The sequence below is a fragment of the Gadus morhua genome, chromosome 12, assembly GCF_902167405.1.
Source record: "Gadus morhua chromosome 12, gadMor3.0, whole genome shotgun sequence".
NCBI lineage: Eukaryota > Metazoa > Chordata > Actinopteri > Gadiformes > Gadidae > Gadus > Gadus morhua.
In genome coordinates this window covers 5,894,815-5,911,585 of record NC_044059.1, presented here as the reverse complement: position 1 = coordinate 5,911,585, position 16,771 = coordinate 5,894,815, and the positions used below count along the sequence as shown (strand labels likewise).

The 16,771-nt window shown below is 44.1% G+C and overlaps 1 protein-coding gene across 1 annotated transcript in view; it reads right to left on the bottom strand.

Annotated features, from left to right (window-relative positions):
* oca2 (oculocutaneous albinism II) overlaps positions 1-16,771 on the bottom strand; it is a 51,197-nt gene that overhangs the window by 30,913 nt on the left and 3,513 nt on the right. Inside the window, exons 2-13 of the mRNA XM_030373455.1 lie at positions 11,994-12,235; positions 9,995-10,090; positions 9,375-9,563; positions 8,736-8,793; positions 8,035-8,107; positions 7,342-7,499; positions 7,103-7,185; positions 6,798-6,951; positions 4,784-4,855; positions 4,140-4,205; positions 2,599-2,655; positions 903-1,027 (exon numbers count right to left, since the gene is read on the bottom strand). Of these exons, the coding sequence (XP_030229315.1) occupies positions 903-1,027; positions 2,599-2,655; positions 4,140-4,205; positions 4,784-4,855; positions 6,798-6,951; positions 7,103-7,185; positions 7,342-7,499; positions 8,035-8,107; positions 8,736-8,793; positions 9,375-9,563; positions 9,995-10,090; positions 11,994-12,226 (1,364 nt within the window). The 5' untranslated portion in view covers positions 12,227-12,235. The remainder of the gene's footprint in view (positions 1-902; positions 1,028-2,598; positions 2,656-4,139; positions 4,206-4,783; positions 4,856-6,797; positions 6,952-7,102; positions 7,186-7,341; positions 7,500-8,034; positions 8,108-8,735; positions 8,794-9,374; positions 9,564-9,994; positions 10,091-11,993; positions 12,236-16,771) is intronic.

The following is a 16,771-nucleotide window of genomic DNA, read 5'->3' as shown; positions in this document are numbered from 1 at the left end:
GAGACTCTTCAGCTCTGATTACATGGCAGCGAGGAGCAGGGAAATAAATACAGAAGTACAGTTTAGAGCCGACCCTGAAAGCCTTTCTCTAAATAGCATCGCCCTGTTCGGCAAAAGCATTGCCGTATAAATTGTGTGGCTCATGGCTCTGGTCAAATCAACTTCTGTCGTGTCTGACCTAGATTCACTTTTTTCTTTCTCATTCCCTGGATGCATGGCCTTTCCCCGAGATCCTTCGCTTATTAACAATACAAAAACCCCTTACTTAACTCTCTCACACTAACTTGAGCACCTAACCGTCATAACACCTAACCTCAATCATCGTAATACCTTATCTCAACCATCATAACACCTTATCTCAAGCATCATAACACTTTATAGTGATCATCTTATCTTGGATTATTATTAACCCAAGACAGGAAATAAGGAAAATTAGTTTCACATTATTCTAACCTGCTGCTGCTAACCAGTCAATGACCCCAAATTGAATGCTGATTGAATATGATACATTGCATGTTCTAGAATGCTATAGCCTTCTATAGTGTCTCATGGCATGTTCTAGAATGTTCTAGCATTCTTTAGTGTCTTATGGCATGTTCTAGAATGTTATAGCCTTCCAATAGTGTCTCATGGCATGTTCTAGAATGTTCTGGCCTTCCATAGCGTCTCATGGAATGTTCTAGAATGTTCTAGTGTTCTATAGTCTCCAATGGCATGTTCTAGATGTTCTAGCGTTTTATAGTGTCTCATAGCATGTTCTAGAATGTTCTAGCGTTCCATAGTGTCAAATGGCATGGTTGCCATCTTCTCGTTTTCCGGAGTTCTCTCAATGCATTCTTGGCATTTTCAAGCACCTTCTAACTCATTTTAGCATATGTTCACTCTGTGTTCTCTGGCACTACCTGATAGTGACGGGCGTGAACAGCATCATGGTGGTGACGTTGTCCAGGAAGGCAGAGAGGATGGCCGCAATGAGGCAGAGGATCATGATCATGGGCCACACTCTTCCTCGGGACAGCTGGTAGGCCTGTCGAGATGGACAGGACGGAGCAGTACTGCGTTAAAACTCATGGTGGTCAGACGTAACAGTTGTAAAGAGAGGGCGCAAACCGCTGTTAGGCCTGCCCGAGAGACAGAGCGTAACTGTCTTAAAGCTGCTGGGGTCAGATATAACGGTTGTAAAGAGAGAGAGTAAACTGCTGGTAGGCCTGCCCGAGACACAGAGCATTGCTCTCTCAAAGCTGCTTTGGGTCAGATGTAACAGTTGTGAAGAGAGAGCAGAAAAGAGCAGAAGAGGGCAGGACTTCCAAAATCCACACGTTGCCTCCCTCTCTGCTCCCTCCCTCGGCAATTGAGAAGTGGCAAGGCAATGCAGGTAAATGCTCTGATTTGTCCAAAATGAGCCGGGAGCAGACTCAGATCTAAATTGTCTTGATTGTACCGAGGTAGATAGCTGACGGAGGGCTGGGGAATCATGCTATGCTACTATCTGAGGGTTGTAAATTGGCAACCGATTACACAAAACTAAGGGTCCTTAAAATCGTATTTCGGGCACCTTTAATTTATTCACTGAGCTTCAGCCCTCAAGAACTCACAGGCCGTCGTCTGTTCAGCCCGGCGGCCCAGCAACCCACCACCACAGTGCTGTGATTGCATTTTCATTGAGTGGCCCAACTTTAGCGGAGGCTTTCATGCAAATCGACTTACAAATAAGGTTGGGAACAAATCAAAGCACCACAATCAATATCGGAGCAAAGTCAAAAAAAAGTTCAAGTGCTGCACATGCAAGTTTCTAAAATCCAAACAACTGGAAAAGAGTAGCGCAGAGTAGCTCTAGCAATCCCCGATTTGTAGTCAAGTGCCTAAAACCAAGGTAATACACATTCTAAATTCAACACGCATGATTACGTCAGGCCCAGACAGGCAGGACGTCCTGATCAATGGGAGCACTGCAGAAGCCTCCCCCAACGCCCAATCAGATCACAATCCCTCCTGCACTTTGTCCCGCCCAAACATCATGGTTTACAGGCAAATCTGTGATGTCACATGTCAGAACCAATCGGCCCTGATGGCTACTCCGCAGCGTCTCAAAACCTAGGATGGGTGGAAAAGGTGTTTAGGTGATTTTTAGGAGTTTGCTCCGACATATTTTTATGACAGTTTCTGTCACAAAAATGCTGAAAACTCACATACCGTTAATGTGTGTTTCTATTTGACTATGGTATTGTATACTTATGCCTCTAATGGTCTTAAATAACCGGTTTGTTTATACCATGGGGGGCTTTTTTTCCACTAGTTGTATTCTCTTCTATTCTAAATTGCAAAAGTCTAATTTTTTACTGTGTTTTTTCAACAACAGCTCAGAAAGCACATATTTGCCTATGCGTGCCAAAGTGATATTCCCCTGGACCCCAATCTTCAGGAGACAAGTGCCCCACAATAAACAAACATAATTTCCATTTTGGAATGGGATTTGAATGAATACGAGCATTTGCTAGCAATCAAGATTGAGGCCAACCTTTTTGTGCCAAAAATGCTTGGTTGAGGTTGAGGTTGATGGAGGAAGTGAGTTTTTGAGTGAACTCCAACTGAACTCACCTTCATCGCACAGTAGTCAAAAAAGCCTGTGTCTGAGAAAATGGCCACCAATATCATCTGTGAAAAGGAAAGGGTATTGAGTTAAATTCTGCATCCGTCGTCACTCTAACCCTACGAATAACGAAATAATGTTATGTTTTAAATAAAGGTTTCAATGCTGTCTTGTTCAGTATGGACCCCCGGGAAACTATTTCAGGAGGAGATGGGAAAGAGAGAAAGCTTTGAACAGATCGGAACAAGACATAGGACAGACAGAGAGTTTTTGAACGGATAAGAACGAGAGCAGGGACGGAGAGAGAGAAGGGACAGACCGAGAGCTTTTAACAGATAAGAACGATCCGCCAGCCAACCTGCAGATGAGTCACACATAATTGTCTTCTAATGATGTTGTGCAATGCGTGCGTGTGTGTGTGTGTGTACGCGTGTGTGTGCGTGTGTCTGTCGGTGGGCAATTGTGTTTATGTATCTGAGTGTGTGTGCGGTGTGTATATGTGTACCTGTGTGTGCGTCTGTCTCGGTGATTGTGTACGTGTGTGCGCAAACCACCGTAGAGCAAACACAACACACTATAATGAACTCAAACTAAACCTTGTGTTTCCGGGAAACTGATTCTCTGAGCTACTTTGCGGGACATACTCATCTATTTCAGAGCGGACTTGATAGTGTATGGTAAGTGCTCCGCTTCCTGTTTCCATGGAGACCAGCTTCGAAATCATGAAAAGGTCACTGGCGCCAGTCGCCATGAAAACAGACAGAAGAGTGAGGGAGACGGTTGCTAAGGACCGGACAGAGACTCGCTCAGAACACTAGGGTACATCCCTCTATTCATGCTTAACAATAATAAAACACAATAATATGATAAAATCTAGATTTTGATGTGGAGTGACTGTGGTTGATGGCTGGTTTAAGCCATCACTCGGGCCTGGTTTCACCTGGCCCGATTGAGGCTGATTACACTCTGGGGCGGGCTGAGGCTGCACACCTGGGGTGCATTTGAATAATCAAGGCGCACAGGGTAAAACCCACCTCACCACACATACTCTGGGAGAGTTCCAGCATTTACCACCTGCTTCTACGCTCTGGCGGTAACATCTTGCCCCGGTGTCCCATGTGTATGCAGAGCCCAGCAAAGCCACTAAGGGGGTTTATGGCAGGATCAACCTCTACAATAATGTAATGAAACTTAGTAAGGCGTAAGTTATAACCGTTAATGACAATAAAGAACATATTATTTAATATACTTATTTAATACTAAAAAATACTTTTTTTATATGAGATAAATAGTTTGTAGAAGATACATAAATATTAAGGAGATGGTTCAAGTAGATACATTGATTTATGACATTTTATTTTGAGCAGGAAAATAGTCTTATGCAATTTATGGTTGGCCTAGATACAATGGCAATACAACTATATGAATAGTTGTATTGCCATTTAACTAGTGCTAACTGTCTTGTTAAACACACGCTGTCGTGATTAGATGTTTAGTAGATATATGGTTTTAGTTTATCAGTGAAAAGCTTCTCTCTCATTCTTCTCACCATTCCAAAGAGCAGGGCGAGAGTTTCGTAGTCGATCCACTCCACCACTGTCACCAAGCTGGGCCTCTACAAAGACACCGCACAACCACACACACACACACACACACACACACACACACACACACACACACACACACACACACACACACACACACACACACACACACACATCCGTTAGCGCCCACCTATTGCCCAAAGGGGTCAAATCAGTCATATTGAGCATATGGTGAAAGCCCTTGCATTTGCACTGTTATGAATGTTAATAACTGGGTATCGGTGGCCCCTTTCCCGCCATGCCTTCAAATCACAAGCATCACAGTTACTGACGTGTTTTCATCACCCAGCAGTGCCTCTTCCACCAGAGGGGGTCTTGCAGAGCTACCTTAACAGACTCTGTCTTCAAATCACTTGTATGTGTGTGTAGCGGCGTAATGCTTTATAAAATAAAAATAACCATACCGTGATATAACATTAAAAGCTATTAACTATCTACAACACATAATGTAAAAGTAAGAGTTATAAGCTAGCTACTAGACCATAGTATAACAGTAATATCATAATATATCAGTCATAGCTATTAGCTAGCTACGATACCATAATGTAACTGTAATAGCTAATAGCTCATCTAACAGTGTATAGCATACATCTCCAATGATAGCCAGGGCAGCTAACGCCGCCAGGGAGCCCAGCATGGAGGCCAGAGTGCGATGGACGACCTGCAAATCAAACAAAAACACATTTCATATTTCACAAGAGCAGGTAGGCTCGCATATCATTAGAATATCATTAAAATGCGACACAGAAAAACAACTTCATTTGGGGATTATTACTCTCTCAGACATACACTCACACACGCAAACACACCCACACAAAACGCATATCATAGCGCAAACACACACACAGACATACAAAGTGCATATCTAGATACGCTTGCACACGCAAACGCTCACACAAAGTGTATATCTAGGTACGTATGAACACGCTTACGCACACCACACAGAGTGGATATCTAGACACACACACACACACACACACAGTGTGCAGAGATGCATGTTTAAACTTTGCCCAGGGGTTAATGAGGGTGACCCAGAGTGCACGCGGAGTGCACACTGATGAGCACAAGTAGCTAGTGGAACATCTCAGGGTGACGCGCTGCCCACCGTCTCACTTCGCAGACCTGTGTGTTCGTTCAGGGCTTTTGAGGACCTTTTTCCAAGACCGTATAGAAGCCGAGAGCTGCCTGTAACCGTCAACGCCACAATTTATACCATAGTTAACTCACCAAAGTATATGCTCACGTAATTACCGGTTATTAAAAGAGGATGGTAGGTTGAACAGAGGGGAACAGGTGCATGGAGGGCTGACTGCTCTAAGAGCAGTAATTAAACGAGTAAAAGGGTAAGCGCCGTGAGATCTCTATATACCTTGGATGTCCTACTTGTCCTGCTCAGCCTGTTATAAAACGGTACTGTCAATTATGTTATTCAGAGAAAAAGAGTGTGCAACCAAATTAAATTAAAATTGAATTATTATTTCCTTTATAAAAAATCTCTTCACATTTACATAAAGAGCTTAGAGCTTTGTCAGATTTACCCCCAAAGGGCCTCATTGATTTTATTCTATTGTGAGCAGAACAGTAATGTGTCGTAGTTAACCTAACAGCTTCAGGACTGATGGCACACAAATTCATATCTCGTTTAGAACCCGCTAACTTGCTTTGAAGGAGCCAATCTTGACGTAATTGGTCTGAGAGAACGAAGCCACCGTTGACCTCTTTGGTTTTTCACTAGAAGTAGAAAGTAATTTCCTCTGATTATTAATTCATTAAGACCTCATTAATCTGAAATAACTGTGGTTGTGATATTAAATAATGACTGAGGTGTCTTTATATCAGTGCCATCCTAAATAAGAAAATATATATTTTACTCATCTATTCATGCTCTTTGCTCGTCATCAACGACATGACAGAGTTTATCTGGGAGGAGAGACTGGGAGGAGACACTAAACATAATGATATTAACTAAAATCAACTTTCTAACACTTTGCTGTTTTGATGATATTAATGACAAGGTAAATTGTTTATTATGCCACACATTGTCTTAAGCCTTTGGCTCCTTCTTTCTACTGAAAGTTGAATCGAGGCTAAGGAAGCCCTTTGAGACGGTCACTGTGATGAAGGGCTAAATACACACAACGTAGTGGGACTGTTCACACTTACCTATGTGTGTGTGTGTGTGTGTGTGTGTGTGTGTGTGTGTGTGTGTGTGTGTGTGTGTGTGTGTGTGTGTGTGTGTGTGTGTGTGTGTGTGTGTGTGTCTGTGTGTGTGTGTGTTCATGTGGTTTGTTTGTTTGTGCATGTTTACGTGCATGTGTCTGCATATGTGCACATGCCTCTAAGCGTGCGTTTGTGTGTATTAGTGTTTGTGTGTGTGTGTGTGTGTGTGTGTGTGTGTGTGTTTGTTTGTGTGTGTGTGAAACGATGAGTGAATGAGTGAGTGTGTGTTTGCGTTCGGTGTGCTTACAAGAGTGTGAGTGTGAGTGTGTGTGTGTGTGTGTGTGTTTATGTGAGTGAGCGAGTGAGTGATGTGCGTGTGTTTGCGTGGGTGAGTGCATGTGCACGCGTGTACATGCATGCGTGTGCATGTGAATACCCCTCACCTCAAAGATGATGAGGATGTAGACCCCGGTGAGGATGAAGGCCGCAATGGCAACCTGCGTCTCCACGTTGACGTAGAGCGCCTGGTGGGTCAGGGAGAGGGGCACGACCGAGCTGTCCTGGAGGAAAGCCTGCACACTCACCACCACCGGCCCGCTGCAGCCCCAGGGGGGGGGGGGGTAGTTATATTATATTTGAAATTAATTTAAATTATATTTGAATTTAACTATATTTGAACTTGATCTTAACTGATGACCAGCTTCCAGTCTGGTCATCAGGTTAGATGTTATCAATGGGATGCTGGTACCTGCTGAGCATTTCAAACGTCTTCGTCATGAGGACTTGCTCATTTCGTTCGCTGTGTAGCGGTATGGTCCAGTTATGAATCACCTGGTCGGGTACAAAGGACAATGTCAATTGTGTTAAATTTGTCCCAAAAGCTTTAGCAACATGCAAGATAAAGTAGCCATGTCCTCTCATTAGAAGCCATTCAAATAACACCATGGACCAGGAAGTCTCAGGAAGGGAAGGGTTTCTATTGGTTACCTGTTGGCCTCTCCTCCTGCGTGGCCCCACCTCCTCTGTCTGCTCCACCTGGACCAGGATGAACTCCTGATTGGTCGGATCCACCATCCGTCCCGTGAAGGGCCCGCCCACCTGCAGCTTCAGCAGCGCGTTGTCACGGAAATCGGTCATGTTCATTACTACATGGTGAGGTCAAGGAGAAGTGGACGGATGGCCTCTGGTGGTCACGATGCTTTAGAGAACAATATGTTGAGTCTTTCTGTCTGTCCATAACCCATCCTGTCTGGTACAGAGTTGGTTGCTTATACGTTTGTCTGCTAATACATCCTGTCTGGTATAGAGCTGGTTGCTAATATGTTTGTCTGTAAACACATCCTGTCTGGTATCAAGCCGTCTATCTCTCTATCGAGCTGTCTATCTCTATATCGAGCTGCCTCAATGAAATACAGGATGATAGCAACACAGTCAATTATAGAAATTGATGCCTTAAAGCTTTTGCCCGAACGCATCAATTTCCGCATCAATTTCCGCATCAATTTCCGCATCAATTTCCGCATCAATATGTCTTAAGAACCCTTTTTTTTTCTTCAATATGACATCACAAAAAATAGTTTTGGGTTCTCTGGTTTGTAAACAATGGAAAACGTGTGTTGGACAAAAGTCTTAATAATTAATAGAATGTACAAGTGGAAGAAAGAGTAGATGGATGGATACAGAAGCTTTCAGTGGAGGAGACGGCCAGCATCCTTGTGGGGTTGTCTCTGTCAGGATACATACTGAAGAACAACTGGAGAACAACACCAAATCATTCATACTTCCATCTGGAAGCTTACGGGCAGCTAGCTACTCCTAATGTTCTCTAATTAGTGAGCAGCAGTTGAGGACTGTAGTGGCAACAGGTTATTATGGGCTGTTAAATCTTCTGTGACTAACAAAGCCTAACACTTATTAACCCCTATGTCATGAACTCGAGATTTCTTCAAATGTGGCGTACTTTATGGACTGATGAAATAGCTCAATCAAATGATATCGGCCCTGATTCGGTGCCACTTGGGGCAGGCCATACACTTTAACTACAACTATGGATCATACACGGCGGCGCCAAATTGGGGCCAATATCGTTATTGATTTAATCAGTTACAGTTCATTACAATTCAATTTTTTTTGCACTCAAAATATATCTGTTTTTTTTATTGCTCTATGATCTTATACAGAGCCGTTTTTTGTGTTTACATTCGTTTATTAGTTTGAGATTTTAATTTCAGGCTATTCAAAAATGTTTTGGGTTCTGAGATTGGCACTCACTGCTCCAATGTGCACTGAAATAAATGTCCACTTCCAACCTAGGATTCTCATTAACAGGACATAAACTCGTGATATTATGACAGGTACAGTACACATACTAGTGAACTTACGCTGCAGAGCACAACGATGACGAACATGCAGGTGACTTTGGAGATCTTGAAGCAGCACCTGAAAGAGAACCACCGAAGTGAGGAAACAACATACTCGTGCAGTTCTCATTGGAACCTGTAGTGGCGCCAATGGGTCCGATGTACATATGTCATGAAAAATGAACATCTAATGCTAACCACATTGATGTTAGGAGGAGAATGTACAAAATAATTATTAAAAAAAATGTTTAGATCAAACCTTATTCATTTAAGCTGACTTTCTAGACAACCGTTGTTGTAAGAAATTAACAACAATCTTGTCAATATAAATTATGTTGTGCATCCCGTAACATTTAATGGGGACATGTTATACCACCAGGTGTGACTGTGATAGGCCGTAACAAGCCGTTTAGAAAATCTGCCTCTTCTGAAATCGTAGCATGTCCACCCAGATGTATGACGAATAGATTAGCAAGGTTTGCTACAGTCCACTGGGTAGGCTGGTAGACTGATCTATCCAGCACACATCTAGGTGGACACGCCCACCTGTGATGTCACAAGAGGCAGATTTTCAAAACGGCTTGTAGCGGCTAATCCCACTCGCATCTGGCGGTATAATATGTCACCGTTAAGAGGTGGAGCAGGCGCGCGCCGTCTCACTTGACGTTGCTGATGAGTTTGAGGTTGAGGCTGAAGTCCAGCGGGTCGTGTTTCTCCGAGGAGGCTGACCGCGACAGGGACAGGCTGTTGACCTCGCTGCCGAGGCGGAAGCGCTTCTCCACGTCCACGCCGCTGGCCCCCCACGCCTCCCCCGCGTAGTCGGGGTCGTGGACGGTCATGTAGGTCATACTGAGGAAACACACCGAGAACAACCGTCCATGACTGTCCAAAAAAATTTGTTACATTAACATTTACATATTTAGTGTTAACATTTTGATGTTTGTTGAGGATTAGGTTCAATCTTTTCTTCTTTTTTTTTCTCGACGTTGTCAAAGGTCGTGGACTTAAGGGTTTTGAATGTTGGTAAAATAATATTAATAACAGACGACATCCCATAATACGAGGTTGACCTTATGAGTTGTAGATTGCATTGAATCAGTCAATTTGTCTTGCTGTAATCATTCAATTTCCATCCATATCCAACACAAGTATAATCTAATATTTAATCTCTCGTCATCCGAAAAGATAATAAAGCTAACAATTCGATGTTTTTTTTTTTTTTCATGTTTTGAAGTGGACAGAAAATTGCATTATGTAAAATGTTTTGTTCGGTTACTCACCTCTCATCTTGAGAGAATCTCAGCAGCGGGGATCTCTCTGTGATGTTGCCCTGGTTTGATTTCCCTTTGAGGATATTCACCACGCTGAAACTGTGTCTGAGAACAACACAAAGTTACAGAGCCAAGTTAAAACCAGACCTAAGACCAGTTAAAACCACAATCACAAATACGACAGTAACAGCATCTTTGTTTGGGGAAATAGTAGGTCACTCAGCTGCCAGGATGGAGGTCAGAGACACACAATGGGGCGGGTGAGGAGGTGTGGGCAGGGGGGGGGGGGGGGGGGGGGGTCAGCAGGTTAAGCCACACTGGGTGGTGACAGGCAACACACATTCACACATCCATTTGTACGCACAAGCTCACATGTGTACGTTCAAACACACACACACACACACACACACACACACACACACACACACACACACACACACACACACACACACACACACACACACACACACACACAGGCATAAAACATTGATGTAAATATACAAACTTCTAGTCATTGTCAGTGTACTATCTCTCTCTCTCTTTGTGTCTCTCTCTCTCTCTCTCTCTCTCTCTCTCTCTCTCTCTCTCTCTCTCTCTCTCTCTCTCTCTCTCTCTCTCTCTTTGTGTCTCTCTCTCTCTCCTCTCTCTCTCTCTCTCTCTCTCTCTCTCTCTCTCTCTCTCTCTCTCTCTCTCACTCTCTCTCTCTCTCTCTCTCTCTCTCTCTCTCTCTCTCTTTCTCTTTCACTATCTCGCTCTCTCTCTGTCTCGCTTTCTCTCCATCACTAGTAAACGGTCTGATGTTGTCCTTGAAGAGATTAGCAGAGAGTTGTCAGCAAACCAGTAGATCAAATGCTGTTCATCACAAGCTTCATAGGTCTGTCCGCCCTCCCCTCCCTCCCTCCCTCCCTCCCTCCCTCCCTCCCTCCCTCCCTCCGTCTGTTCCCTACCTGTCTGTCTATCTGACTGGGTGTTCCTTTTTCCGTCTGATGGACTCCTTCTCTGTCCGTCTTTGTGAGTTGGCTCTCCCTTTCTGTGTTTTGTTTGTATCTTTCCGTCTGTCTCTCTGTTCGTCTGTCTGTTCGTCTGTTCGTCTGTTCGTCTGTCTGTCTGTCTGTCTGTCTGTCTGTCTGTCTGTCTGTCTGTCTGTCTGTCTGTCTGTCTGTCTGTCTGTCTGTCTGTCTGTCTGTCTGTATGTTTGTCTGTCTGTCTGGTCAGCTGCTCTGTGCCGTGTGTAAAGTCTAGATCTGCACAGAGGAAATGCTCAACACCACGATGGACAATGATGGTTTTATTGCTCAGCGTTTCATGTGAAACATTAGTTAAACAAGCCACTGAGACCACAGGCTGCGGAAGAGGATACAAAGACCACTATTGTCACTTCACTTTGTGTGCTTCAGAGCAACGAATCAGAAAATGATTTCGGAGATTAAACCCAATAACGTCACAAACCACGGGCACCAGATTATCACCCATTCACTCAGATATTCACACAAATATGTGTACCAAATAATAACATTCTCTCATACTTCCAGTCACAAGAAGTGAAAAACACACATAAGCCCTTGTAACCATAAACTGAGTGGAATACGTAATCCCAGATGGGAAATTCCAGTGTCACAGCAGAAAGTACAGGACAGTCATCTGAATTACAAAGAGATTTATAGGAGACATATTATACCACCAGGCGTTAGTGAGAATCGCCGTTTACAAGCCGTTTTGAAAATGTGCCTCTTCTGACATCACAAGTGGCCGTGTTCACCTAGATATGTTCTGGGTAGATCAGTCTACCAGCCTACCCAGTGGCCTGTAGCAAACGTCGCTCATCTATCCGTCATACATGTGATGTCAGAAGAGGCAGATTTTCCAAACGTCTTTTAGCGGCTAACCCCGCTCACACCTGGTGGTATAATACGTCACCTTTAAACATGACTCAAAGCTCAGGACACCCAGAAAACCCATCTATCCGTGCAGTGCACATAGGGCAGAACGGTGAGTGAGGGGGGCTTACCCGTCTTCCTGCCGGGCGGCGCCGAAGCCGTCTACGTGGAGGGCGCAGGACCCGGGCTCGGGTGCGGCGTTCCCCTGGAGCTTCTGGGACTCGCGGCGCTCCGAGAAGCCCTCCAGGAGCCGCAGCTCGCCGAAGTTCCCCCCCGCCGCGTCCCCGCCGCGGGCCCCATGGCCCTGGCCCGCCCCGGGGGTCATCTCCAGCTCCAGGTTGCTGGTGTTCTCCAGGTACACCATGGCTCCTTCCTGGAGCAGGGATAAACCGGGCGTTCTGATTGGTTGTAGTGAGATAGACAGGAAGGTATGGGACGAGGTCTACCAATTAGCTAGTTTTAACATTTTTCAATGTACTTTATTGAAATGAAATACAGAAACAAATACTTGTTATACAAGGACAGAATGGAGTGGACTGGAAAATCTAAATTCATGTTATGGGGCCGGCCTCCCGGGCCCCTGGGAGGTTGGGCCCTTACAGAAGGCTAAGCCAAAGTTTAAGTTAAGCCTTCAGCACACACGCAGACAAAGGGGTATTTCATTGCTGTCTTTTTGTATGTTAAGAGAAAGGCTGCAAGGAGCCAACTGATTTGGTTGCTCGCACTACATCATAAAACCAGATACGAATGCCGGACTGCGGACAAGAAGAGATGTGTATTGTTTAACACGAGGACGATGACTTTGTATCTGATATTATCAGTGATTGGAAGGCTGAGCCCTGCCCGCTCAGATCACCATAATGGAGAAGACACAGTGATGTCTACGTCATGTCATCATTAAGAAAGAGAAACTAAGATGCACGGCGTCTCATTGGAGTGCCTTTAAGTGCTAATCAGCTAGCTTCATTAGCTTAAGTATTCTGTAAGTGTCTGTGTGAGTGTGTGTGAGTGTACGTGTGCCTGCATGTGTGAGTGAGTGCATATGTGCGTACGTGTGCATGTGTGTATCTGTGTGTGTGTGTGCGCATTTGAGTGAGTGTATGTCTCTGTGAGTGAGTGTGTCTTTGTGTATATGTGAGTGAATATGTGTGTCTGTGTATACTGTATCTGAGTGAATGTGTGTGTGTGTGTGTGTGTGTGTGTGTGTGTGTGTGTGTGTGTGTGTGTGTGTGTGTGTGTGTGTGTGTGCGTGTGTGTGTGCGTGTGTGTGTGTGTGTGTGTGTGTGTGTGTGAGAGAGTTAGTGAGTGTGCGATCTGTCAGGAGGTGCACGAGAGGCCCGTTACAGGGCTTAGCTGAATAACTTGCGCTCAGCTGCTAGAAATGATGCGATCCCGCCTGATCTCCAGTTCTGCAACGTAGTGATAATACTACTTATTTTTGCTAGATTTGTTCGGGAAATTCGATATAAAAAAATATGATTATCTGAATAAATGAAAAAAAAAGAAAAAAAGGTCCTGACTCAAAAAATCAATCTCTCGACTGCATCTCTTTATGCTGTCTTTCTTTTTACTGTCTCTCTCTTTATGCAGGTCCTGTCTCCACGGTCTTCCTCTCTATGCTGTCTCTCTCTCTCTCTCTCTCTCTCTCTCTCTCTCTCTCTCTCTCTCTCTCTCTCTCTCTCTCTCTCTCTCTCTCTCTCTCTCTCTCTCTACGTTCTTCCTCTCTATACTGTCTCTCTCTTGTTACTGACTCTCTTTCTATACTGTCTCTCTCTCTACGTTCTTCCTTTCTATACTGTCTCTCCTACGTTCTTCCTCTCTATACTGTCTCTCTCTTGTTACTGACTCTCTTTCTATACTGTCTCTCTCTACGTTCTTCATCTCTATACTGTCTCTCTCTCTACGGTCTTCCTCTCTATACTGTCTCTCTCTACTGTGTCCCTCTGCACTCTCATCCTCAAATCGAATCATTTATTTTTTTAATTCAACAAGACACGGTTTCGAACGGAAGGGTTTTGAATCAGTGATTCGCAAGCAAGTAATTGAGGGTGTGTGTGTGTGTGTTTTTGTGTGTGTGTGTGTGTGTGTGTGTGTGGGGGGGGGGGGGGGTTGGGGTGGTTGTTGTTGGTCTTTGATAATATCTGTGAACTATTCAATTATCTTGGTGGAAATTAGCATGTCATCACCCGATTTCACCCTATGTTGACGGTCACTTTCTAATGTTTGTGGCCGAGTTATTGGCAGGAGTTATGACCGAGAAATTAGGCAAACAAGAAGGGAGCTTATGACATCTCATCACAGTGTATCTGTATTTGCATTTACATTTTGTCATTTAAGAAACGATTGCATTTAGCATTGACAGACGTTTTTTTTTTACTAAAGTTTGTCAAACTTTGTTAATATTAGACAGGTTTTCTGATGTAAAATCACGTTGGATAAGATTAGGGAATTATAATTCAAATATTGATCCAATGCAACCAAGGTTACCAAATAACCTGATCCAACAATTATTTATGTAGAAAGTATAGAAAGAAATTGAACTAGAACTGCAAGCAGTTATGCAGGGGTCCAAGAAGTGTGCATTTCGCCGGCACAACGCGACAAGAAATGTGCGTTTCGCCGGCACAACGCGAAGCAAGTATTCAAAACGCTACCGTGAACAACATGTGGATATAAAGGTTTTGACTGTGGGAGCTTCGGTGTGGGAGTTATAGCCTAAAACGCGTTTTCAGAACATTCCATTGGCCAAATAGGAGATAGACAATGTCGTCGTTTTTTGGCGCCGCCCTGTTGGCGAAATTTTCCAAAGACAATTTTCCTTTGCCAAAAGCTCCCGCCCACATTAATAATTCTTGGCCATATTTTCTATATAGACTTGGGTTTGCCCCTTGATGGTTTCCCTTGAGTTTGAAGGACATTCCTTTGGCCAATTAGAAGATATAAAATTTCCTCGTTTATTGCGCCCCCTAATGGCGAAATTTTCCGAAATTTTTATCGAACGTCATTAAGGTTAGCACCAACATGTGTGTACAATTTGGACTCGATCCGATGTCTAATTTTGGATTTTTTTGGATTTTTAATTTTCCACGTCTAATTTAGCTCATAAACCAATATTCAAAACGCTACCGTTTTGTCGTCGAGGGTCGGATCCAAAAAGTGATCAATGCATCTTTGCGTGTGCGTCTGAAGATGCCGTGTGCAAAGTTTGGTGTCGATTGGTCAAGAAATGTGGGAGGAGTAGGGAAAAAACAGTTTTGCGGTTTTCGCGATTTTGCGAAAAAAAATTATAGACGCAAATGGGCGTGGCCTATGTCAAAAGATGCAGCAGACTCCAGTGAATATGTGGGTACAAGTTTTTGACTGTGGAAGGTTCGGTGTGGGAGTTATAGCCCCAAACGCGTATTTCTTGGTATAGCGCCACCTAGTGGCCGGCATGTCTGGATTTTGTCGTCTGCGTACACATCACAGACCTGGATCTAGTCATGCAATTCGCGTGTCCGCACCATTTACGGTTTGGGGTGTGGGCCAACTTTAACGGAAGGAAGTATAACTAGAACTGCAAGCAGTTATGCAGGGGTCCAAGAAGTGTGCATTTCGCCGGCACAACGCGACAAGAAATGTGCGTTTCGCCGGCAGAACGCGAAGCAAGTATTCAAATCGCTACCCTGAACCTGTGGATATAAAGGTTTTGACTGTGGGAGCTTCGGTGTGGGAGTTATAGCCTAAAACTCGTTTTCAGAACATTCCATTGGCCAAATAGGAGATAGACAATGTCGTCGTTTTTTGGCGCCGCCCTGTGGCGACATTTTCCAAAGACAATTTTCCTTTGCCAAATAACTCCCGCCCACATTAATAATTCTTGCCCATATTTTCTATATAGACTCGGGTTTGCCCCTTGATGGTTCCCTTATAGTTTGAATAACATTCCTCTGGCCAATTAGAAGATATACAATTTCCTCGTTTATTGCGCCCCCTAATGGCGAAAAATTCAGTTTTTTTTATTCAACGCCATTAAGGGTAACACTGACATGCGTCTAAAATTTGGGCTTGATCCGATGTCTAATTTTGGTATTTTTTGAATTTTTGCGTTTCGGCGTAAAACGTAGCTAATAAACCAATGTTCAAAACGCTACCGTTTCGTCGTCGAGGGTCGGATCAAAAAAGTGTTCGAGCATTCTTTGCGTGTGCGTCTGAAGATGCCGTGTGCAAAGTTTGGTGTCGATTGGTCAAGAAATGTGGGAGGAGTAGGGAAAAAAACAGTTTTGCGGTTTTTGCGATTTTGCGAAAAAAAATTCTAGACGCAAATGGGCGTGGCCTATGCCAAAAGATGCAGCAGACTCCAGTGCATATGTGCGTACAAGTTTTTGACTGTGGGAGGTTCGGTGTGGGAGTTATAGCCCCAAATGCGTATTCCTTGGTATAGCGCCACCTAGTGGCCGGCATGTCTGGATTTTGTCGTCTGCGTAGTCCCCACGGATCTGGATCTAGTCATGCAATTGGCGTGTCGGCACCATTTACGGTTTGGGCTGTGGGCACACTTTTAGGGAGGTAAGTATAATAATAACTAGAACTGCAAGCAGTTATGCAGGGGTCCAAGAAGTGTGCATTTCGCCGGCACAACGCGACAAGAAATGTGCATTTCGCCGGCACAACGCGAAGCAAGTATTCAAAACGCTACCCTGAACCTGTGGATATAAAGGTTTTGACTGTGGGAGCTTCGGTGTGGGAGTTATAGCCTAAAACTCGTTTTCAGAACATTCCATTGGCCAAATAGGAGATAGACAATGTCGTCGTTTTTTTGGCGCCGCCCTGTGGCGACATTTTCCAAAGACAATTTTCCTTTGCCAAATAATTCCCGCCCACATTAATAATTCTTGGCCATATTTTCTATATAGACTCGGGTTTGCCC